This window comes from Dendrobates tinctorius, unplaced genomic scaffold, assembly GCF_039654945.1.
Source record: "Dendrobates tinctorius isolate UK_male_01 unplaced genomic scaffold, ASM3965494v1 ptg000029l, whole genome shotgun sequence".
Taxonomy (NCBI): domain Eukaryota; kingdom Metazoa; phylum Chordata; class Amphibia; order Anura; family Dendrobatidae; genus Dendrobates; species Dendrobates tinctorius.
Genome location: NW_027361697.1, coordinates 22,328,480 through 22,353,732, shown reverse-complemented (window position 1 = coordinate 22,353,732; position 25,253 = coordinate 22,328,480). Strand labels below are relative to the sequence as shown.

The 25,253-nt window shown below is 45.6% G+C and overlaps 1 protein-coding gene across 8 annotated transcripts in view; it reads left to right on the top strand.

The window, feature by feature from the left end:
• BRDT (bromodomain testis associated) overlaps positions 1-25,253 on the top strand; it is a 176,026-nt gene that overhangs the window by 115,163 nt on the left and 35,610 nt on the right. For all 8 annotated transcript variants that reach the window (XM_073571465.1, XM_073571469.1, XM_073571470.1 and 5 more), the window contains one exon: positions 23,087-23,133. In XM_073571465.1, coding sequence (XP_073427566.1) covers positions 23,087-23,133 — 47 coding nt within the window. The remainder of the gene's footprint in view (positions 1-23,086; positions 23,134-25,253) is intronic.

The window sequence follows — 25,253 nt, the reverse complement described above, 5'->3', positions numbered from 1 at the left end:
GTGGAGACATTGGTTGGAGGGAGCCAAACACCAAGTCGTGGTCCTTACTGACCACAAGAATTTGATTTACCTGGAGTCGGCCAAGCGTCTGAATCCTAGACAGGCTAGGTGGGCCTTGTTTTTCACACGTTTTGATTTTGTGGTCTCTTTTCTTCCGGGCACTAAGAATGTCAAGGCAGACGCCCTCTCTAGGAGTTTCCTTGCTGATTCTTCTGTTGTAACTAAGCCTGCTACCATCTTAGGCGAGGGGGTAGTTCTTTCTGCCATCTCGCCCGATTTGAGACGTGCTCTGGAAGAGTTTCAGGAGGACAAACCTGAGCGTTGTCCCAGTGGAAAGTTGTATGTTCCTGACCAGTGGAGGAAGAGAGTGATGTCTGAAGTTCATTGCTCTGCATTGGCTGGTCATCCAGGTATTTTTGGTACTAGAGATCTGGTGAGTCGGTCTTTTTGGTGGCCCGCCTTGTCTCATGATGTCAGGAATTTTGTGCAGTCCCGTGGGACTTGCTCCCGGTCTAAACCTTGTTCTCGCTCTAGTGGCTTGTTGATGCCTTTGCCGGTGCCCAGGAGGCCATGGACCCATATTTCAATGGATTTTATTTCTGATATGCCTGTCTCTCAGAGAATGACTGTTATTTGGGTGATTTGTGATAGATTCTCTAAGATGGTCCATCTTGTACCACTCCCTAAGTTGCCATCTTCCTCGGAGTTGGTGCCCTTGTTTTTGCAACAGGTGGTTCGCTTGCACGGGATTCCTGAGAACATTGTATCTGACAGAGGAGTTCAGTTTGTGTTTAGATTTTGGAGGACTTTCTGTTCCAAGCTGGGAATTCAGTTGTCCTTCTCCTCTGCGTTTCACCCTCAGACCAATGGGCAGACGGAGAGAACAAACCAGACCTTGGAGTCGTATTTGAGATGTTTCATTTCTGCTGATCAGGATGATTGGGTTTCATTTTTGCCCTTGGCCGAATTTGCTTTAAATAATAGAGCTAGTTCTGCCACTTTGATGTCACTTTTTTTTTGTAACTTTGGTTTTCACCCTCGATTTTCTTCAGGGCAGGTGGAGCCTTCTGCCTGCCCAGGTGTTGACACTGTGGTGGAGAGAATGCACCAGATCTGGGACCAAGTAGTGGATAAGTTGTCTCTCTCCCAGGAAAAGGCCCAGCGGTTTTCCAACCGGCGTAGGACCGTTGGTCCCCAGTTTAAGGTGGGTGATCTGGTTTGGTTGTCATCAAAAAATATCGCTATGAAGGTGGCTTCTCCTAAGTTTAAGCCTAGATTTATTGGACCTTACAAGATTTTGGAGATTATTAATCCGGTCTCTTTTCGGTTGGCCCTTCCTGTCACATTTAAAATTCATAATGTGTTTCATAAGTCCTTGTTGAAGAGGTTTGTTGAACCAGTAGTTCCTGTGGTGGCACCTCCTGACCCTATATTGGTTGAAGGTAACATGGAATATGAGGTAGAGAAGATACTGGATTCCCGTCTGGCTAGACGGAGACTCCAGTATTTGGTTAAGTGGAAGGGTTATGGTCAGGAGGATAATTCCTGGGTCTCTGCCTCTGATATTCATGCCGAAAGATTGGTGCATGCCTTTCATCGGGCTCACCCGAATCGCCCTGGTGGCATGGATGAGGGTTCGGTGACCCCTCCTCAAGGGGGAGGTACTGTTGTGAGTTCATTTTTCCCTTCAACATTGAGGTTTGATGAACTCCCTCCTCTGGTGAAGGAAGGTAGTGAGGCTGATTACCAAACACATGGGCAGCTAGATGATGACTGGGTGGCTGGAATTGAGGACTGGATATAAGGCTGCCGACGCCCTTCTTCCTGGCTGGTGATTTTCCTGCTGGATTCTTGGAGACCAGTCTGATTCCTGCATCTCAAAGCTAAGTTTTCTGCTCTTCTTTGTACTCTTCAGTTTTGATTTTTGTTTTGCCTTGTTTTTTGGGGAGTTCTGCCATCCCCGGCCGGGGGTGAGCTGAACTCCATTTTTGTCTCTGATCTGTTGATATTTTGATCTGTCTTCAGAATATACCTGAGTGCTGATATAGTCTTTTGAAGCCTAGCGACTTCAGGGCCTGTTTTTCCTATCAGTCGGTTGGCTCATTTTGATAGGGTTTTTGCGGATGGCAGACAGCAGCTTTCCTATCCTGTCCTATGTAGTTAGCTTGGGCCCCATCATTTGCTCAACCTATCTTTCTATCTGTGTTAGTGTTTTCATCTTGCTTCACCGTCATTATATGTTGGGGGCTGCCTATTGCTTTGGGATCTGCTCTGGGGCAGTTTAGTTTTTCCCCTTTCTGTCTTTAGGCTATATAGTTCTCCGGCTGTGATCGAGGGGTCTAGGGCACCGTAGGAACCCCCCACGGCTACTGCTAGTTGTTGTGGATAGGTTCAGGGGTCTGCAATCCGATAGCTGCCAACCTCTCTGGTTTTTCCGGACTTAGCTGGTATCTTGTTTTTTCCTCCTTCGGTGACTCATCATAACAGACTGCCTCTGGAGACCAATTCATCAGCACCCTTTTTGGTCAAATCAGTCAGTGGTTTAACAATACCAGAAAAATTACTTATAAATTTACGGTAGAAATTATCAAAACCCAAAAACTTCTAGAGAGCCTTCAAAGAAGTGGGCTGAACCCAATCATAAATGGCCTGTATCTTGGCCGGGTCCATTTCAATAGCAGACGGGGACAAAATGAATCCCAAAAATGAAATCCTCTGTACACCAATGAGGCACATCGATCCCTTAACATACAGAGAATTTTCCCTCAAAATCTGGAACACAGTCCGGATATGTTCCACATGAGAATCCCAATCGCTGGAAAAGATCAAAATATCATCCAGATAAATGATCAAAAACTTATCCACAAAGTCCCGGAAAATATCGTTCATAAAAGATTGGAAGACAGAAGGGGCATTAGTGAGCCCAAAATGCATCACCAGGTACTCAAAATGTCCCTCCAGAGTATTAAACGCCGTCTTCCATTCATCCCCGTGCTTGATGCGAATAAGATTATATGCCCCCTGAGGTCAAGCTTGGTAAACCAACAGGCACTTTTAACTCTGAAAAATAAATCAGAAATCAGGGGTAACGGGTACTGATATTTAACAGTGATTTTGTTAAGGGAAGATAGTCAATACATGGCCATATTGAACCATCTTTCTTGGCCATAAATAAAAACCCAGCACCTAAAGGTGAAGAGGATGGTCTAATATGACCCTTCGCCAATGACTCCTTGATATAAGATCGCATAGCATCATGTTCGGGTACCGATAAGTTGAAAAGCCGACCCTTGGGAAATTTACACCCGGGCATTAACTCAATTGCACAGTCATAACTCCTATGAGGAGGCAAAGACGCAGACTTGCTCTCACTAAATACACCAGAAAAATCAGCCAAATAGTCAGGAATATCATGAGACTGGGGAGAGGTGGAGAAAACAGGAGTGTCACTAAGAACACATTGACAACCCCAACTCACCACAGACACAGATTTCCAATCCAAAACAGGATTATGAGTTTGCAACCAAGGAAAACCCAGAACAATAGTATCATGCAAATTGTGCAACACAAAAAATTTACAATTTTCTTGGTGGTCCGGGGCGACCCGCATTATCACCTGGGTCCAAAACTGGGGTTCATTCTCCGCCAAAGGAGTAGCATCAATACCCCTCAAAGGGATAGAAGTCCGCAGGGGTATCATGGGAAAACCACAACGTTTAGCAAAGTCCAAATCCATCAGATTCAAAGCTGCTCCTGAATCTACAAAAGCCTTAGCGGAAAATGTAGACAAGAAGCAGATCAGGGTAATTGCCAAAAGGAACATAGGCTGTACACTGCCCACAGCAAATGTGTGAGCAAAACGCTTTTCTCGTTTAGGGCAGACAGAAATAGTATGAGTGGCGTCCCCACAGAAAAAACACAGCTTATTACGCCTTCTAAACTCCTGACGTTGCGCCCTAGACAAAACTCTATCACATTGCATGGGTTCAGACGTTCGTTCGAAAGGCAGCAACGCCTCTCGTGTAGTCTTACGTTCACGTAAACGCCGATCAATTTGAATGGCCAATGACATAGTCGTCTAGACCAGAGGGAACAGGAAATCCCACTATAACATCTTTTATGGTTTCTGCCAAACCCTTCCGAAAGAGAGCTGCTAGGGCATCATCATTCCATTTAGTAAGGACCGCCCACTTTCAGAATTTTTGACAATATAACTCTGCAGAATCCTGACCCTGGTTCAATGCCAATAAGGTTTTCTCAGCTAGATCAATAGCATTAGGTTCATCATACAACAGCCCCAAGGCTTGAAAAAACGTGTCCACATTAGCCATAATAGTATCTCCGGGTGTCAAAGTAAAGGCCCAATCCTGGGGATCGCCGCGCAGCAGGGAAATGACAATTTTAGCCTGCTGCACAGAGCCAGCCGATGAGTTAGGTTTCAAAGCAAAAAATAATTTACAATTATTCTTAAAATTCAAAAATTTAGACCGATCCCCAGAAAACACATCATGAGTAGGGATTTTTGGTTCTACAGCAGAAGATTGAGCGAGAAAGGCAGAAATTCCCCGCACTTCAGCAGCGAGCTGCTCAACACGATCAGACTATTGCTTAGTCTCCATTTAGAGAAAGAAAAAAAAAATCTACGGCCCCGGAAAAAATATATAAAAAAAATTCTGACACTTTTTTTTTTTTTTCTTAAATTCTTTAGAGTACCCTAGAGTCTACAGTTAGGCTGGTGATTCTGTTATGAATGGGTCACCGAGGAGGAGAGCAGGCCCAGGCTAAGCCACAGAAAACCAGAGAGGTTGGTAACTAAGCAGATTGCAGACCCCTGATCCTGTCCACACAACTAGCAGTAGCCGTGGAGCGTACCTACGATGATTCTAGACGCCTCGGCACAGCCGGAGAGCTAACTAAGCCTAAAGCAAGAAAGGGGAAATCTAAACTGCCCCAGAGCAGACCCCAAAGGAATAGATATCCCCCAAACATATATTGTCGGTGAGACAAGATGAAAACACAAACGCAGGCAGGAAAATAGACTGAGCAAATGATGGGGCCCACGCTGACTAGACAGGACAGGAAAGGAAAGACACTGTCTGCAATCACGCAAAAAACCTTGCAAAAAGTCCAACACGTCTGATGCACAAAAACACTGAAGTCGCACGACTCCCCCCCACTATATCAGCACTCTGGTATATTCTGAAAGCATAGCAGAAAGAGACCAATCTAACGGGGAACAAAACAAACTGGCACAAGCAGTAACATATGGGCGGTGATTCAGCACAGCCCCAGCCGGAGCTGGCTGACATGCACAAAGCAGAGATAGACAAAACCAGATCAAATGCAAACAGAATAGCAGATGAACCACTTAGCTGAACATGCAGGGACTGAGCTGGAGACATCAGACCTCAGGAGACACAGGAAGAAAATCACCAGCAGAGATAGAGGGAGTCGGCTGTCTTAAATCCCAATCTGAAACCCCAGATCTCCAATCGTCATCCTCATTATCAGGTGGCAAGCCTCTGTCAATCAGATCAGCTCCATTACCTCCAGTAACCACCAGAGGGAGCCCAGAAAGAGAACTCGCAACCCCTCTGTCAATCTGACCAGCTCCACTACCTTCAGTAATAACCAGAGGGAGGCCAGAAAGCGAATTCACAACACTACCCTACTTAGACAACCTTCTAATAAAGGGTCCGTCCCTTCAGGACTGCCTGAAGTGCGTTCGTATCACTTAAGATACTCTTTCTCGCCTGAGCTCGCTGATAAACATAAGCAAGTCTTCCCCTGTTCCAACCCAGCTGATATCCCTTTTAGGAATGATCATGGACATCATTGAGGATTGGTATTTCTCCTTCAAGACAAGGTCCCTAGCCCTTCAACAAGGAGCCCATGCCCTTTACCTCTCATCCTGTCACTCCATCCGGTTTGCCATGTGGGCATTGGGAAAAATGGTGGCAAAAATGGAAGCTCAGCTGCATCTCCATCCTCTACAGCATGCTCTTCTGGCGGCTTGGGACAGGAATCCATTACTCCGTGGCATCAGTTTCATCTTCCGTGTGTGTTTCCCTCGCTTCCTTTGCTTTCGAGGGTCTTCAGGAAGATCAAGGTGGAAGGGGCTCCGGTAATCCTAGTCGACCCAGGTTGGCCACGCCGGGCGTGGCATACAGAGCTAGTGCAGATCGTCGCCAATGTCCCCTGGTGACTGTCGGATCATCCTGATCCACTCTGTCAAGATCTCATTTGCCACCAAAACTCAGGGGTCTTGTGTTTAATGGTTTGGCCATTGAAGCCTGGGTTCTAACTCAAGCTGGTTTCTCTCATCAGGTTTTTTTCCACCATGATTAGCGCTCGGAAGCCTGCATCAGTTCACATCTATCACTGCACCTGAAAACCCTTTTTGCATGGTGCAGGGACCGTGGGCGTCTTCCTCGTATCTTCTCTGTTCCCTCCATTTTCGAATTCTCTAGACTGGTCTGCAATCAGGTTGGGCGCTCCCTCAAAGACCAGATCTCGATCTTATCCATTTTTTCCAGCGCAGGATTGCTTCCAAACTGCAAGTGAGGATCATTCAGGGAGTCTCCCATGTCGTCCCCCCTATAGAATGCTGTTAAAGGCCTGGGACCTTAACTTGGTCCTAGGGATTCTTTAGGAGACGTTTTTCAAACCATTGCAGGACATCTAGCTGACAGTTTTTGTCTTGGTAAATCACATTTCTTGTCGCAGTGACGTCTATCAGGCAAGTTTCGGAGCTAGCCGCTCTGTCCTGTCGAGCTCTTTTCCTGATTTTCCACCAGGAAAAGGTGGTCCTCAGTCCGTCTCCATTTTTGCCCAAGGCGGTTTCGTCTTTCCCCCTTAACAACGACATTATCCTTCCTTCTTTTTGTCCAGCACTAGTACATCGGGTGGAAGGAGCTCTTCACACCCTGGATGTAGTGAGAGCTCTCAGGAGGTACATCTTGAGGACGGCGCCCCTCCATAAGTCAGACGCCTTAGTCGTGCTTCCTGAGGGTCAGGAAGGATTTAGCCGCTTCATGACCATAATAGCCAAATGAATTCGCTCAGCTATTCAGGAGTGCTACCACATCGGCGGCAAGCCTATCCCAGCAGGGTTTAGTGTACACTCTACTCAGTCGGTGGGCGCTTCTTAAGCCATTCGACATCAGATGTCAGAACAGGTCTGCAAGGCTACGACTTGGTCCAGCCTGCACATATTCTCGAAGCACTACATTATTCACATTCAGACTTCTGCACATGCGGCCCTTGGCAGACGTATTCTGCAAGTGGCGGTAGTGCATCTTTAGTCAGTTGGTACATGGGGTTCGATCTCTTATGATATTCCCCCCACCCATGGCTGCTTTGAGACGTCCCATGGTCTGTGTCCCCCAATAAGGTGAAGGAGAAATAAGGATTTTTGTGTACTCACCGTAAAATCCTTTTCTCCGAGCCACTCATTGGGGGGGACAGCACCCACCCTGTTAGCCTTTTGACTTATTCTTGTTTTCTTGAGTTTGATGTGTTCTACTCTGATATAATGTTAATGATCTACTGCTTTTGTACTGAACTGGTTCTCTTGGAGTCAGCATGAGGGTGTATACTGCAGAGGAGGAGCTAACTTTTTTGTATCAACTTAGTGTCAGCCTCCTAGTGTCAGCAGCATAACACCCATGGTCTGTGTCCCCCCAATGAGTGGCTTGGAGAAAAGGATTTTACGGTGAGTACACAAAAATCCCTATTTCAGGATTTCCCTAGTATTTCACAGGTGATAATTCTATCAAATTATCACCAGGGCCATACTATGGAAATCCGTTTTAGAACAGAATAAAGTTCTGCAACCTGGGATTTTTTTCCTTCCTTTCTAAAATCGGACATATACTGTAATGGAACACATACAGACCCCATAATTAATGGGGTGCCTCTGCTTCAGTTTTCATCAATTATGCAACACCTCTTTTTCTGTCAAAACTGATGAGAATAGGACTTGCTCGGAGTCTAATGGACCAGAGACTAAGGCTACTTTCACACTTGCTTTTTTTTGCAGCACGTTTTTCCCGCAAAAAAACGCATTGAAAAAACGCATACAAATGCTGCGTTTTTTTTCAAGCATTTTTATGCGCATGCATGAAAAAACGCAGCGTTTTTATGCGTTTGTATGCATTTTTAGTGCGTTTTTACCGCATTTGCGTTTTTTCCAACATTAGTTGGCCTCACCAAAAAAATCAAGATAGGGTTACGATTAACACTAACCCAAACCATGACTTTACTAACCCTAACCGTTAACCAAACCATACTAACCCTAACCCTTAACCAAACCATACTAACCCTAACCCTTAACCAAACCCTACTAACCCTAACCCAAACCCTAACCCTAAACCCTAACTAACCCTAACCCTTAACCAAACCATACTAACCCTAACCCTAAACCCCCTTAACTAACCCTAACTCTAACCCAAACCCCTAATTTCCATTGTCTAATCAATGGTCAACAAAAAAACGCATGCGCAAAAAACCGCATACATGAGCATGCCAATGCGCACATATGCGCACCCATAGACTTACAATGGGTGTCTTGCTGTAAAAAAAACGCATTGCGCGCATGCTTTTTTTTGAGGCAAGTCGGACACCCAAAAAATGCAACAGGATGCATTTTGTGCGCCCGAGCGCACACCACAAAAAAACGCATGCGCGTAAAAACGCATACAAACACGTGTATGCGCACATAAGCGCATCCCATGAAAAATATAGGGGGAAAAAGCGCATGCGTTTTTTAGCGCTATAATACAGCGCAAAAAAACGCAAGTGTGAAACCAGCCTAATTCAATTTTAAAACTGATATGTGTATGGCTCAATGAAAGTCTATGGGTCAGTGTGCTGACCGAGGGGAAAAAAATGACAGCGCTAGGATGTGGTCACATGAATGTGTGAATGTAGCCTAATGTGTATGGGGGCACCTGTATCTTTCCCCGGCAGATGACATCGGAGGAGATAAGGATATGGCATGCCAGGTTTTGGACTGCTGATCTCTATGTTCTCTAAGAGATCAACTGCCGCAGCTGCTCTCTCATGGAGAACTTGGGAAGGGCGAGAGACGGACACCACCTAAACCACTGCTGACCAACAGCTATCTAAAGTGTTTGGCTGGTGTTACTGTCCTCGGCAGGTACTAATTATATATATATACTGTATATATATATATATATATATATATATATATATATATATATACACTGCTCAAAAAAATAAAGGGAACACTTAAATAGAATATAACTCTAAGTAAATCAAACTTCTGTGAAATCAAACTGTCCACGTAGGAAGCAACACTGTTTGACAATCAATTTCACATGCTGTTGTGCAAATGGAATAGGCAACAGATGGAAATTATTGGCAATTATCAAGACATCCGCAATAAAGAAGTGGTTCTGCAGGTGGGGATCACAGACCACATCTCAGTACCAATGTTTTCTGGCTGATGTTTTGGTCACTTTTGAATGTTGATTGTGCTTTCACACTCGTGGTAGCATGAGACAGACTCTACAACCCACACGAGTGGCTCAGGTAGTTCAGCTCATCCAGGATTGCACATCAATACGAACTGTGGCAAGAAGGTTTGCTGTGTCTGTCAGCGTAGTGTCCAGAGGCAGGAGGCACAACCAGAAGACAGGCCAGTACATCAAGAGACGTGGAGGGGTCCGTAGGAGGGCAACAACCCAGCAGCAGAACCGCTACCTCGGCCTTTGTGCAAAGAGGAACAGGAGGAGCACTGCCAGAGCCCTGCAAAATGACCTCCAGCATTCCACAAATGTGCATGTGTCTGCACAAATGGTTAGAAACTGACTCCATGAGGATGGTCTGAGTGCCCGACGTCCACAGATGGGGGTTGTGCTCATCTCGCTAGTGATCTCTCTGTGTGTGACGGGGCCTTTATTGTGTGGGATACAGCAGGAGGGTACTTTTACTGTAAAAGGTCCAGAGGGGGCATTGTTACTGTCTAGTGCACTGGTTATAGAACTATATGGTTTGCATAGAGTTGGTCAAATGTGAGGATAGTCCTGGAAAAGCAGGAAGTCAAATATCTGTGCATTACATTTTGCAGGGACAAGTTATAGATTAAAGAACTAGTCTCATGGTGGCCTTGAATGAATAGAAAAGGGAAAATTAATGACTGATCATATGGGACGTGACTGGTGAGAAACCTTACAGTATACACATCACATATGGTCTGCAGAGCATTTGTGTGAGGTCGGGATCACACATGCGAGGAAAACGGCAGAGTCTCGAATGTTAATACCTGGCACTGCCGCCGACACTCAGGAGCAGAGTATGCGGCCGCAATACATGGAGCCGCATGCTCCGCTTCTGAGTGCTTGTTATTAACATGCGAGACTCTGGCATTTTCCTCGCATGCGTGATCCCGACCTTAAACAGATATCACGATAACAAGTACGGTATATCGTCACTGTTTTGGTTAATGATCAGTATGGCAGTATTATCACTATGGTATACACTGGTAAGAATAGGTTATGGTCTGCTGGTATTTATTATATTGCAGTATTATTATTGCAGTAGTATTACAGCCGTATTATTAGAAATATGGGTCTTTGTAGTAAATCTAGATTCCCTGCAGGCAGGGTAATATAAGTAATAGACTCCAATCCGGGGAATGGGATGGAGACGACATGGTCCTGTGTGCTTTCAAATGCTATTGCTGAATTTTAGTCCCAGTCTGTCCCTGCAGACAGCCTATTGATTTGAATGGTTATTGTGCGATACTTAACATCTCCTGTGGTGGCACTGCAGAGAAATTGAACACTTAGGGTCCCGTTACATATAGCGATGCACCAGCGATCCCGACAACAATATGACCTGGTCAGGATCGCTGGTGTGTCGCTACATGATCGCTGGTGAGCTGTCCTACAGGCAGACTCACCAGAGATCAGGACCAGCGAGGACGCGGGTAACTAAGCGTGCACGTTGCTTAGTTACCCGCTGTGTACCCTGGATACTAGCGTGCTCTCGCTGGGAGCTGGTATCCAAGGTAAACAGCGGGTAACTAAGCGCGCTCGGCGCTTAGTTACCCGATGTTTACCTTGGATACTAGCTCCCAGCGTCTGCTTACAGCACTGGGAGCTCTCTGATCGATGGTCTCCTGCTGCCACACGCAGCGATGCGTGCTGGCCAACGGGAGATCAACGATCAAAGAAAGGCCCAGGACGCTCCTCCACGATCAGCAATACCCGTCGGGGGGCCGGTTGCTGATAGGTGTCACCCACTTCGAGATCGCTGCTGAGGTCGCTGTTGCGTCACAAAACTTGTGACTCAGCGATCTCGCTTAATGTGACGGGGGCTTAAGGCCACGTTCACACAATCAGCATCTGGTCAGTATTTTCCATCAGTATTTGTAAGTCCAAACCAGGAGTGGGTGATAAATGAAGAAGTGGTGACATGTTTCTATTATACTTTCTCCTTCGCCTCATTGGGGGACACAGACCATGGGTGTTATGCTGCTGCCACCAGGAGGCTGACACTATGTAATACAAAGAAAGTTAGCTCCTCCTCTGCAGTATACACCCTCATGCTGGCTCCCAGAGAACCAGTTCTCACTTAGTATCTGTAGGAGGCACACGGGTCTGGTCTTCAGACCAAAAACTCTTTAGTATTTTTACTTTTTTTACATTTTTGATTTTACTTTTACTCCTCAGATGAAGGGGCGACAGATCCTTTCAAGGCTCCGATCTCCCCGAACCATCTACAGACGAGCACAGGGAGTGTCGCCTCCCCGTATCCTCCTGCGATGTGGGATGCCATGCCTGGGTTGATTTTTAGGGGCAACGGGTCCCTTAAAGGACACCGATCTCCCCATACCCTTACATCGGACGAGCACGTGGAGTGTCGCCTCCACGTATCCTCTTCCGCAGCCAGGCCTAATGCCGAACATTCAGCCCTGTCCCATCCTAGAGGATTTAACTCCTTGGATGTACAGCAGCCCCCTTTTTGGCGTCCGAGCAGCCCCCACTGCACCACTGTTAAAGCGGATGGTACAAGGAGGTGGACGGTCCCTCTCCACCTCCCTATTAAAGGGATGGTGGATTGAGGGTCACCTCTTTACCCCTGCACCGTCCAAGACTAACAACAGCAGCAGGAGGACCTGCAACATGCTGCCTTACCTGCCGCCCGGCAGCTTCTCCGGGTGAGTGCCGGGGCTGGAGGGCTCTTTACAGGTGGTCTGGGGCGGCGCTGGCATAAGGGGACTCATCTTGCAGCGGGGGGTGCAACATCCAACCCCTTCATGCATCGGCATCATTAGGCCACAGCGCGAAACCCCGCCCGTTCGATGACTGCTCCGCCCACTTTCCTGGCGCTTCTCACACGGCACGAGAAGCGCCTCTGAGATTCTCGGCAGCCATCTTGCTCCCCCCCACGACCACCTCACGAGCTGGCATCCGGAAGCGGCTGCGGCATACAGCACTGAGGACAGCGCTAATCCAACAGACTCAAGACCCTCAAGATCCGGGTAAGGAGGCTCTGCTCCCTCCACCCACACCCCTCCACGCAGTACCTCCGGCAGAGAAATGAAGTGAGGGAAAAAAAACTGTACACTTTTGCCCAAGTGAAGGCGTCTCTTTAGCTGATGTTCTTTACGCAGAGATCCCCATGTAATTCCAGGAGTGCCGCCATGTAAACTCTCGCAGCACCAGTCTAGTTAATAAGCCTTTACAAACTGCAGTCACTTAAAATACTACTCTGTCTGCTGTGGTTAGAGTACTCACTGGTCCTAAAGACACATGACCAGTCTAGAGTCCCCATTACAGTCTACTCACTCCACAATCCGCCTGGCACTTCTCGCCCACTGCAAGAGCGTCTTCGTTGATTCACACTGGCCATCTTGGACTCAGGTGATGGGCAAGCGGTTCTGATGGCACGCAAGTCCCACAAGCCATCATACTATAACGTACAACTGTCCTCAGGGGCACAGCACCTGGGTAAGTGCTGCACTGGCACATTACCCACAGGCTTCCCCCTTTTAGACGAAGTGCTCTGCTGCACAACTTTTGCAGAGCTACGCTGCCTTACAACTACTCCGCTCTCCGCTCCGTGACACCTGTGAACCTAAATGAGGTTTGTGACCCCTAGTACGCTCAGAAGCTCTCCACTGTCACCAATTCCAGTGAACCTAGTCCTCTTAAGTGGGCTTCGCCACTGTCGCAATTCATGGCCTCTCTGTCCAAAGCGATTTGAATTCCTCTCTAGATCGGGCAGCTCCCGCGACTGAGGTAGATGGATCCTCTCCTACAAGGGAGGCATCTGCTAGCAGAGGCCGCAAGCAATCTACAAATGTGGAGGCGTCTAGAACTAGGATCCATAGTATACCTACTGAGCTATCATGTGCCTTGGCATCTGCGAGCACCCTTTCTCGCTTTCTCTCTCTCTCACCATAGGTCTGTAGCGAACATGATTCTGAGTATGATTCAGAGGTTTACTGGATCTGGTTCTCACAGTTTTCTGGAAAATGGTGGATTCACTTATTGAGGCCGTCAACCAATCTCTGTAGATTTACAAGAACTCCGGCTCTGGTTCAGATCACGCAGTGTCCTTCAAAACGACTAAACTCCCTCATAGTACTTGTGCATTCACCTGGACAGGAGCGGCCGGATAAGCAATTCACTCGGAAGAAAGCTCCTAAAGCGCGGTGTTCTTTTCAGGCAACAGACGTGCACACGGAGTGTCGCCTCAATGTATCCTCCTGTTGTGAGTTCATTTTTCCCTTCACTATTGAGGTCTGATGAACTCCCTCCTCTGGTGAAGGAAGGTAGTGAGGCTGATTATCAGACACCTGGGCAGCTAGATGATGACTGGGTGGCTGGAATTGAGGACTGGATATAAGGCTGCCGACGCCCTTCTTCCTGGCTGGTGATTTTCCTGCTGGATTCTTGGAGACCAGTCTGATTCCTGCATCTCAAAGCTAAGTTTTTCTGCTCTGCTTTGTACTCTTCTGTTTTGTTTTTTGTTTTGCCTTGTTTTTTGGCAGTTCTGCTATCCCCGGCCGGGGGTGAGCTGAATTCCATTTTTGTCTCTGATCTGTTGATCTTTTGCTCTGTCTTCAGAATATACCTGAGTGCTGATATAGTCTTTTGAAGCCTAGCGACTTCAGGGCCTGTTTTTCCTATCAGTCGGTTGGCTCATTTTGATAGGGTTTTTGCGGATGGCAGACAGCAGCTTTCCTATCCTGTCCTATGTAGTTAGCTTGGGCCCCATCATTTTCTCAACCTATCTTTCTATCTGTGTTAGTGTTTTCATCTTGCTTCACCGTCATTATATGTTGGGGGCTGCCTATTGCTTTGGGGTCTGCTCTGGGGCAGTTTAGTTTTTCCCCTTTCTGTCTTTGGGCTATCTAGTTCTCCGGCTGTGATCGAGGGGTCTAGGGCACCGTAGGAACCCCCCACGGCTACTGCTAGTTGTTGTGGATAGGTCCAGGGGTCTGCAATCCGATAGCTGTCAACCTCTCTGGTTTTTCTGGACTTTGCTGGTATTCTGTTTTTTCCTCCTTCGGTGACTCATCATAACATCCTCCCCTGCAACGTTGAATGCCATGCCTGGTCTGGCTTTCAGTTCAAAAATCCTTTTTCATTGGATGACAGGGGCGACAGATCCTTTCAAGGTTCTGATCTCCCCAAACCAACAAAAGCCGAGCACGCGGAGTGTCGCCTCCACGCATCTTCTTCTGCAACGTCGGATGCCATGCCTGGGCTGATTTTTTGATTTTTTTTTTAGGGGCGGCGATTCCCTTTTAAGGGCACCGATCTCCCCACACCATCAACAGACGAGCACATACTGTCACCTCTATGTATCCTCTTCTGCAGCCAGGCCATTGCAAAACAACTAGCCCTGTCCACCCGGGGGCATGAACTCTGTGGATGTACAGAGGCACCCCCCTTTTTTGGCATCCGAGCAGCCCCCCACTGCATCACCACGATTTAGCGGATGATGCAAGGTGGCAGACGGTCCCACTCCACCTGCATATTATGGGGTTGGTGGATTGAAGGTTAATTACCTTAACTCTGCACCGTCCAAAGACAGCAGTGACAGCAAAAAACGGTTTATCCCCGACCTGCTGGATACAACTGCATATTCCACCACCCGGCAGTTTCTCTGGGTATGTGTAAAAGAAAACAAAGGGATCTGAAGGAAGTTTGGGCCAATTCTACTGTAGTAGACCCTCCAGTATCCCAACTGGGAACAGTAACCTCCTCCCGGAGGCAGCACAACTAGCCAGTCAACTCTCTCAAGCGAGAGACTATGGGTCCACGCCTCTTTGGATGTGACTACTTACGCGGCGCTGTCAGCAGCAAATGTCATCACAATCAGAAGGGCATTATGGCTCAGAAAATGGAAAGCAGACTGTGTCCAAAGCAGTCTCCAGCACCTCTCCCTTACCAGAGTGGTCGGTTATTTGGTGAGAAGGGGAACCAATCCAGGCAGGCCCACTACTTCCTCCAAATCAGGGTGTTCCCCACGCAGGTTTGTCTTTTTGGGATGGAATGCCTCTGTTCAGTTATTACCTCAACTGGAAAAAGTGAAGTTTCTGCCATCCATCGTCATTCGGGATGCTTATCTCCACATTCCAATTTTTTTTTCCCCTTGCCGAAGATTTCTTGCTTCCCCATTCACGAACAGCCATTTTCGGTTCATAGCCTTTTCACCGCTCCCATGGTGTTCACAAGGGTCATGGCAGCTGTCATGTCCATCTTGCACTCTCGGGACATGGTCGTCCTGTCCTATCTGGACGATTTTCTAGTTAAGGAACTGTACTTTCAGAACTGCGCTGAGTCTGTATGTATCACTTCTGATAACCTGTCTCGCCTGGGCTGGCTGTTAAGCCTAACCAAGTCCTTCCTATTTCCAGCCCAGCGGTTATCCTTTTTGAGAATGTCTCTGGACACCTCCAGAGGGGTTGGTACATCTCCCTTGAGACAAGGCCTTGGTCCTCCAGCAGGGAGCTTGCGCACTGTGTCCCTCATCCCCTTTTTTCCATCTGGGTTGCTATGAGGGTCCTGGAAAATATGGTGGCGGCAATGAAAGCAGTCCTCTTCGCTCGGCTTGTCTTTGCAGGTCAGACTGACTTTCAGTCAGTGGACTTGAGCTGCTTCCTCAACTAGGGTAGATTTTTTTTTTCTGGTTTAATGTTAGTAGTGTCTACCGATAGCCAGTCTTCACCACAATACTCAAGGCCGCCAGCCAACTCAGATGCCCAGACTCCCGATGAACGTTCTGGAGATCCGAGCGATATGACTAGCCCTACAGCAGTTCCACTGTCTTCTGGCAGTTCCCCCCCCCATCTGAATTCCGGTGATCTCGGCAGGGAGCATCCCAGGATTAGGAACCTGGGCTGCAGACGTTCTCAGCCATCAGGGGCTCGCCTCAGGCGAATGGGAACTTCATCCAGAAGTCTTCCAACTAATCTGTCTTCGCTAGGGTACTTGGATGTAGATCTGATGGCGTCCAGATTGACCGCCAAAGTATTCGGGTTCTGACCAGGCGGGACTCTCACAACAAGTTGTGAGCGACTGATGCTGTAAGGCCGCCTCAGCATACACTTCGTGGGTAATGGCGGTGGTGCAGCCAAAGTCATCCTCATGACGAACAAAGACGTTCCAATATCGGCCCAGTAGGGCCTTCACCTGTTGGGCTTGTAACGGAGTGAGGTCGGACAGCTCAGCCCGCATACAGGGTTCACGGAGACCTCCCCCTTCTTTTCCTTCATAACAATCTGAATTCAGGCCTGGCGCTCAATTTGCTGTAAATCCAGATTTTGTCGTTTTCGGTCTTCTTGCAACAAATCTGCGAGTAATGTCTTTCATGCAGGGAGTATCTCATTTGTTTCTTCCCTATCGCTTACCGCAAGATTTTTTGTTTGGGATCTTAATTTCTCCTGAGGGTCTTCCAGGAAACTCCCTTTTTTTATCCACAGTGACCTTACAGTCTTGGAAGGTAGCACTTTTTTCCTCTGCAGTCACGTCATTCAGGCAAGTTTTCGAAGGTCCCGTTCTGTCTTTTCAGACACCTTTCCTTATTTCCATCAAGGCAAGGCTGTCCTCAGGCCGTTCTCGCCCATTGTTGCCAAGGTGGTATCGTACGTCCACAAAGCGGAACGGCTTCTCCATACCCTGAATGAAGTGAGAGCTCTCAGAAGATGCGTATCGAGGACGGCATCCTTCCGAAGGTCGGACACTTTATTCAGGCTTCCTGATGGTCACAGGAAGGGTTTAGCCGCTTTATCAACTATGATCGCCAGATTGATTCGTTCCACCTTCCGGGAGTCCTTCTGCATCAGAGGTCAGTTTATCCCAGCAGGGATGGGGGCATACTCTCCTCGGTCGATAGGGGTTACTTGGGCCATTAGGCACCAGGTGTCGGCACAGCAGGCCAGCAAGACTGCGGTTTCATCTAGTCTGCACACATTCTTGAAGCTCTATAATATTCACATTCAGACTTCCGCAGATACGAGTCTTGGCAGGCATACTCTACAGACTGCGGTAGCGCACTTTTAGACAGAGGTTCTGCTGGGCCTGATCTGTTATGTTGTCCCCACCCAGGGACTGCTTTGGGACGTCCCATGGTCTGTGTCCCCCAAAGAGGCAAAGGAGAACTAGGGATTTTTGTGTACTCAATGTAAAATCCTTTTCTCCGAGCCAATCATTGGGGGACACAGCACCCACCCTGTTAATGGCTTTGTGCTTGTCCTGTAAATTGACATATTATACTCTTATGTTATTGGTCTCCTACTGCTCTTGCACTGAACTGTGTTGTGAATTCACTTTCTGGCCTACTTCTGGTTACTGGTGAAGGTAGTGGAGCTGGTTATATTGACAGAGGGGTCGCGAGTTCTCTTTCCGGGCTCCCTCTGGTGGTTACAGGAGGTAATGGAGCTGATCTAATTAACAGAGGCCTGCCACCTGATAATGAGGAGGACGATTGGACATCTGGAGTTTTTCACTGGATTTAAGACAGCCAACTCCCTCTATCCCTGCTGGTGATTTTTTTCCTGCCTCCTGAGGTCTTAGTTTCCAGCTCAGTCCCTGCATGCTCAAGCTAAGTGTTCTTTTGCTATTGTTCACATTTGATTTGGCTTTGTTTATTCAGTTTTGTGTGGTCAGCCAGCCCCGGCTGGGTCTGTGCTGAATTTCCATCCTTATGTTACTGCTTGTGCCAGTTTGTTTTTGTCCCTTATTAGATTGGCCTCTTTTTGCTCTACTTTCAGAATATGCCAGAGTGCTGATATAGTGGGCGAAGTCGAGTGACTTCAGTATTTTTCTATCAGACGTGTTGGACATTTTTAGCAGGGTTTTTTGCATGATTGCAGACAGTGTCTTTCCTGTCCTGTCTAGTTAGTGTGGGCGCATCGTTTTCTCAGCCTATTTTTCTACCTGCGTTTGTGTTTTCATCTTGTCTCACCGACCATATATGTTTGGGGGCTATCTATTCCTTTGGGGTCTGCTCTGGGGCAGTTTAGATTTCCCGTTTCTTGCTTTAGGCTTATTTAGTTCTCCGGCTGTGTCGAGGCGTCTAGAATCATCATATGTACGCTCCACGGCTACTGCTAGTTGTGTGGATAGGATCAGGGGTCTGCAATCCGCTTACTTACCAACCTCTCTGGTTTTCTGTGGCTTAGCTTGGTCTTGCTTTCCTCCTCGGTGACCAAATCATAACAGAACTGGTTCTCTGGGAGTCAGCATGATGGTGTATAATGCAGAGGAGGACCTAACTTTCTTTGTATTACTTAGTGTCAGCCTCCTGGTGACAGCAGCATAACACCCATGGTCTGTGTCTCCCAATGATTGGTTCGGAGAAAAGGATTTTACGGTGAGCACACAAAAGTCCCTATTTTCCTCTGTTCCACTCGGAGTTTTGGCTTATAAATGCTGATGGAAAATATTGACCAAATACTTATGATCATATCGTTCATTATTTAAATGATTCTTCTAATATAAACAAATCCTTTCTCTTTTTTTTTTTTTTTTTTTTACAAAATGATGCCATCAAACACCGATTTGGTAAGAAATCATAGTACAAGTAATTCCACTAGAGTTGTGTTTTCAGTTTCCTGCATCGTTGAATTGACACCCACCATGAAGGAGAGATTTTCCTGTACTTTCAGGGTTCTCGGTGGTCCAAGAACTCCAAGTCTGACTGCTATCACTGGAATTCCCTGACATAGAAATTCTTTTTAAGTTCCAGTCTTACTGCTCCTTATGCATCTACTGTGGGCTTGGCAAGGAGGAATGGCTGTGCAGTACTGTATAGAGATTGCACACACTGTATATTTTTGTAAGGAAAAGTTCTAAGATCATTTTTAAGTTCTCTCCTTTCTGTCAAAATTAGTTTTTTTACTGATTTGTCCAACTGATGCTAGATATTTTCTCAATATGTTTGTGTTACGTGTATTTCTATTTTGATAGAAAAAAAAAAATTAATCATATGCTATGATGTTTCCAAACATATGCAATGACTATCTTCATATACTTTTGACCGCTTAATTTGTTTTGTTTTATCATTTTTAATGATTAAAGACTATGGCTTACATACATAAGTAGTTATATCCAGGGTTATACATGGAAATCCGGGGTGCCTATGGCGAAATCCCAAATAGGGACCAACCGGCCGCCATTAAACAATTTAATAGGTGTGACAGATGACCCCCTTTCCTAGCCACTTAGATGCCATGGTCGCTGTTCACCATGATCATAACTCCAATCACAGCAGTTCTATAAAATATAAAATGGACACAGAGAGCGCATGAGCCCACTGCATACAAATTCTCCCAACTTCTGCTCTATAATTACGGTGGATGTTAGGATAAGTGGCGGACGCCAAGTAGGGACAGGGCCACTCAATGCTGTGTCTCCCCTGCTTAGGGGCCCCATACTATTCATGTGGTCTGCAGAACTAGCAGTACACCACTGGGTATACCTCAGAAAGGAACAGACCTTTTTAGTCTGATTAATTGGTACATTTACTTAAGACCAGCGCTTCAATCAAATAAACGCAAAGCCACAGCTCTATTAATAAACTTGTTGCATTTTTGACTCTCTGCATCACCAGAGAAAATCTATTCTTTACAGGCAGCCATAGTTCAACACTATATTTTAACCCAGTTTGTACATTTTCAAGCCAAAGCCTCTCTGCTAAACTCCAACCACTTTTATTAACTTATAGTGGTAAAAAAAAAAAAAATTACTGACAAAGGACAGAGTGAAATCATTAACAATTACCGTATAGCTAATGTTACTAGATGACGTCTTTAGATCTGACAAGTTCTCTTTAAGGAGATTGTTACACCCTCCACCTTCTTTTTTGAGGAAAAAAATAAACTTTTTACTGTATGTCAAGTGAATATGGGTCTGTATTCTATGGGCATGAGAAAAATGTATGCGTTCTCAGTGTATATGACGGCATTATCATTCACCACACTGTCATTTATTAACCCACCCATGTGTCTCCTCCACACTCTATGTTCAAACAGATAATAAAAAATGATTGCGGATTCATTTTCCCCATCTTAATTTTTTTCAAACCCGACCCTATTAATTTGTGCTTTGTCTGCTTTCATTTTTCTTTTTTTTATCACGATGGCTGTCAGCACCTTCACTTGCTAGAGGAAAATGCATAGCCGTCTTATTTAATATGTTACAAAACTGTATAAATGTTTTGGGTAAAATTGAATAATTTATTTGTTTTCTGCTGTGTGAATGTCTGCCTCGGAGTGCTATTAATTTTGAATACACTGATGTATGGTTCAGTCATTATAGGAGCCCGGAGAATATTTTCGCCTAATAAATGGCAAATGTTAGATTTATTTATTCATGTAAAGTGCAACTTTTACATATTTGTTCCTCCACCTGCCGGTGAGACACTATACGCACAGATCTAAGGCCATATAGGAACCGGAGATGTGTGTATGCACAAATTTATATCTGTATATATGAATGGATTTAAAAATGACTTATGACTTAATGGCCAAACCCTTCTAACTGTAAAGGACCTACATTTGGCTGCCAAATGCGGCAAAAGTCACGGCCACCAGTGGTAACTACTGAGTGCACAAATTTGTAGTAATACAGATATGTTACTGGCATGCTCGTGTGTTGTTGATCTCTGGCGATATGATATGTGGCTGATGCACCATGGGACCCTTCTCAAAGGTCATTTTTACATATGTGTTGCTGGTCATTGCAAATCCTGTCAAATGTTGTAATAGGAGAAATAGTGATTCAATTGTTGTAACAATTGCCGTTGAAATGATTGACTTATAATGGGTTCCGTGAGGCTCAAACAAGATGTCTGTGAGGTCCATCAAGTGCTGCTGGTGTCGAATATGCAGCAGAATCACCAGTGTGATGGCAATTCTCTTATTGCACTGTGCCGATATGAGTAGAGCCTTATGCCGGCCACATACCGTACATTGTCGGCCGAACAATCGTTCAACCAACAGCCATCTCGGCTGACTCTTCCATACACAGAAGCAGTCGTTCGGCCGAGAACTCCGGTGTTCTCTATAATAAAACCACTAAGTGACACGTTGGCCGGTAGCTTATCTCCGAGAGAGCAATGCGATCAGCAGTCCGAAATTGGACATGCGTGATCGCCATCTTTCCCAGCCATCAGTCAGCTGGCACTCGCATACTGTTACGCCCACAGGGCGTGAAGATGTATAGTGGACCCACTAGACCACTGATGGTGCAGTGGTAGCTGTATACCTGATACTCAAGAGACAGGAGAAGAGCTTCAAATAAACTAAAGATGTTTATTAAATAAAGCAAACAAATGGACAAGGTGCCTGAGGGAAGAACCCACTGGACCACGACACAGAACCATGTAGTGGAGCACCGGGCAAGGTGTACCCCTATACAGGGGCTCCCCCATCGCAACACCAGATGACCTTAATGCCGCGATGCCCGGACCAGAGGGATGACCCATACAGACCGTATAGAGGAGGTGGTGAGAGTCCTGGAAGGTCTGAGTAAACACAGGCTGATCTAGCCTGCAATGGTCACTGGACGATTCCAAGTGGAGAGCCTTGGTCAGTCTGGGGTAGGAACCAGAGTGTCCAGAGGGATCCAGGAGCGGGAACTGCCAGCAGAGGATTCTGAGGAGACAGAGAGATTAGAATATTGCAATAGCCTTTAGAACGCAGAGCAAAGCAGAGTGTGGCCTGAGTGGGAGGCAGCGATCCCACAGAATGAACACATTGTTCAGGCAACTCCCTCTTGAGGGAGGATGCCTTTTATGCACAGAGCATCACAGCACAGACAGCCCTAATAGACAACAGGTGCCCTGCTGTTTTAAGTATGTGCAGGAAGCGGGGCGCGCCTCCTAAGAGCATAACCAGGAGACCTGCCAAGAGGATGCAGGTTCTTAGCAGAGAACGGAGCCGCTGATTGTCAAGAGCCATGGACAGGGTGGGTAGTAGCAGTGGAGCTGCAAGATAGGCGCCGGTCTCCCTGCGCATCAGAGACCGTGCCTGCGGCTGAGGGCATGACACATAAACATTAGGCAATCGTCTAAACCCCTTGATATCAGCCTAAACTCAGGTACATTTTTATACTCTGTGGCAGTGAGTCGTCGTTAGTTGTATTTGCCGATCATTAGTGACAGTGTCTTAGCAAGTTCCCGTCGGCTTCTCCTTGTGCATTAAGATATACTGTTACGTGTCTCTCTATTTTTCAGTCTAGGTGAGTGGGAAGGGAGAAGTTATTCAAGACAGGCCTATTAAACTAGATACCTTGTCTCTTGCTGCGCTATCAACTTTGTTTTCCTCTGAAATGTCTCAGTGCTTCAGAACTAAGCAGTAGTTTACAATGCAGGAGCTGCTCTCTGATTCATGCTGCCAGTCATTCGGAGAGCACAAATCAACTGACAAATTCCTTTTTAAAATTACAGTATTAAAACAAAAAACATAATAGTTACATAAGATTTTCTTTCAAACAATGTTGTTGATATTTGTTGAATACCTTTTCATTGTTGTTTGATGTTTATAATGCAGTGGTAAGGGTTTTTACACCCAAACATTTTTTTTTGTTGTTTTTTTTAGATACCCAGTATCCAAATAAGAATGTTACCCCTGAAAAGCAAGATGAGGTAAATAAAGTGATCACAATCTACCACACTTGTTTAAATTTCCTTGTTTAACAACTACTTTTTTTTCTAGTGTTCATTCTTTAAAGGAAAATTAAATAACCCTATTTAATCTTTAAATGAAAAGCAAAGCAAAAATAAAATGAATTTATCAAAACTCTTTTTTTTAGTTTTAAATTTATTTTTTTCCTCTTTCTAAAATCTGGAATCACTTTCAGTGTCTGGCCCCCACCAATTCTGAGAATGAAAGGAGTGTAACATTATTGTAGTGTAGCATTCATGTATAATTTGTTAGTGCACAGAGGAGCTTCTTGCCATCATCTGAATGGTGCCTCGCTGCAGTTCCCGATTTCCCTGTATAATTGGTGGCTGCTTTGCAGTTGAAAACAGCCAAAAGGCCTCCATGCTACACCACTACAAGGTCTCCTTCATTTTCAGGATTGGTGGGAGTTTTAGCAAATGTTAGGGATTTTATGAAATATGAAAACTCCTTCAAAGGTTTTTTTTTTTTTCAGTATTCATATAATGATATGGAAATTCCCATGGAACAGTTCTTAAGTTTGATTTTTGTCCGTAATTGCTGTAGTGAAGAAAAAAAAAGTCGCCAACTAAAACTTGAGCTACATTGTATACCAATGTATTAAAAAGTGCCAAGAGTACATTAACCATTATTTTTAATTACTTTCCACCCAACAAATATACTTTTTTTTCTGTCACAGTGGTGCTGAGCGCCATATAATCTGTGCTATGGCAAGCTAATGTGCAGTGTCACATGACAGATTTCTCTGCTTTTTGCCTGCACCTACCATAGCCCCTGCATGCCCTCTGTATGTACTTTTAAATGTTAAGCTGGTCCCCGTCAAGTTCCAGGTAGTCTCCTTCATCCTATGACATGTGTAAATATAGCACCCAGTTAATCAAAGCTTTTACACCAGAATTCTCACATGGATTAATGTTGTATCTTGCCCGACCGTAGGGAGGGCTGGCGTTAAGTTTGGGACTAGCCCAGAGTGGGAGGCTGCCAGGAAGTTAGATGGGGCCCAGCGTATATCTGGAGTTGACTTAAGGTCCAGACAGTAAATGCAAAGCAGCAGCTGACACCACTTCAAAAATAAGGATGCACTTTCAAAGCCCAATGAACCCAATTGGAAAATACATACCAAAAATAAAGGAGAACAGCATCCAGTCCAGGTGAAAAAATTGGTAAAAGTTGATCTTTATTTTGCCATATTGCAACGTTTCGACCATTAAGGTCTTTTTCAAGCATACGCTTGAAAAAGACCTTGATGGTCGAAACGTTGCAATATGGCAAAATAAAGTTTGACAAGGTTAGATTTCAGAAAGGCAGATTTTAAGGGATTCAGAAAGATAATTGGAGGGATCCAATGGCTGGATATCCTTAAAGACAAAAATGTCCAGGAAGGATGGGAAGTCTTGAAAAATGAAATTCTCAAAGCACAATTGTTAACAATTCCGAAAAGAGGGAAGAATAGGAAGCATTTAAGGAAACCAGGATGGATGAACACAGAACTTAAGCGCATGCTAAAAAGGAAGAAAAAAATGTTTATAAAATGGAAAGAGGGAGGCATATCTAAAGAAGAATATAATGCTGTCTGCAGAACCTGCAGGTCACAAATCAGATTTTCTAAAGCTGACAATGAATTGAGGCTTGCAAGAGATGTCAAAAGCAATAATAAAGGATTTTGGGGATATGTCAAAAGTAAAAGAAAAGTCAAAGATGCTATAGGATTTTTACAGGATGAAAATGATGAAATGGTAAGACAGGATGTTGAGAAGGCCGAACTTTTAAATTCCTATTTTGCATCTTTTTTCTCTCAGAAAGGAAATGTAACATCAACTGTTCTTCACTGTCCTATTAAGGGAATAGAAGATTCCAGGATATCTATAAACAGAAAGATAGTGAGGAAACACTTAGCTAACCTAAATGAATTCAAGTCTCCAGGTCCAGATAAATTACACCCCAGAGTACTGAAGGAGATAGCAGAAGAAATTTTTGAACCCCTCTCCATAATCTTTGAAAATTCTTGGAGGACTGGAGAAGAGCAAATGTTGTTCCTATCTTCAAAAAGGGGAAGAAGGTGGACCCAGGCAACTATAGGCCG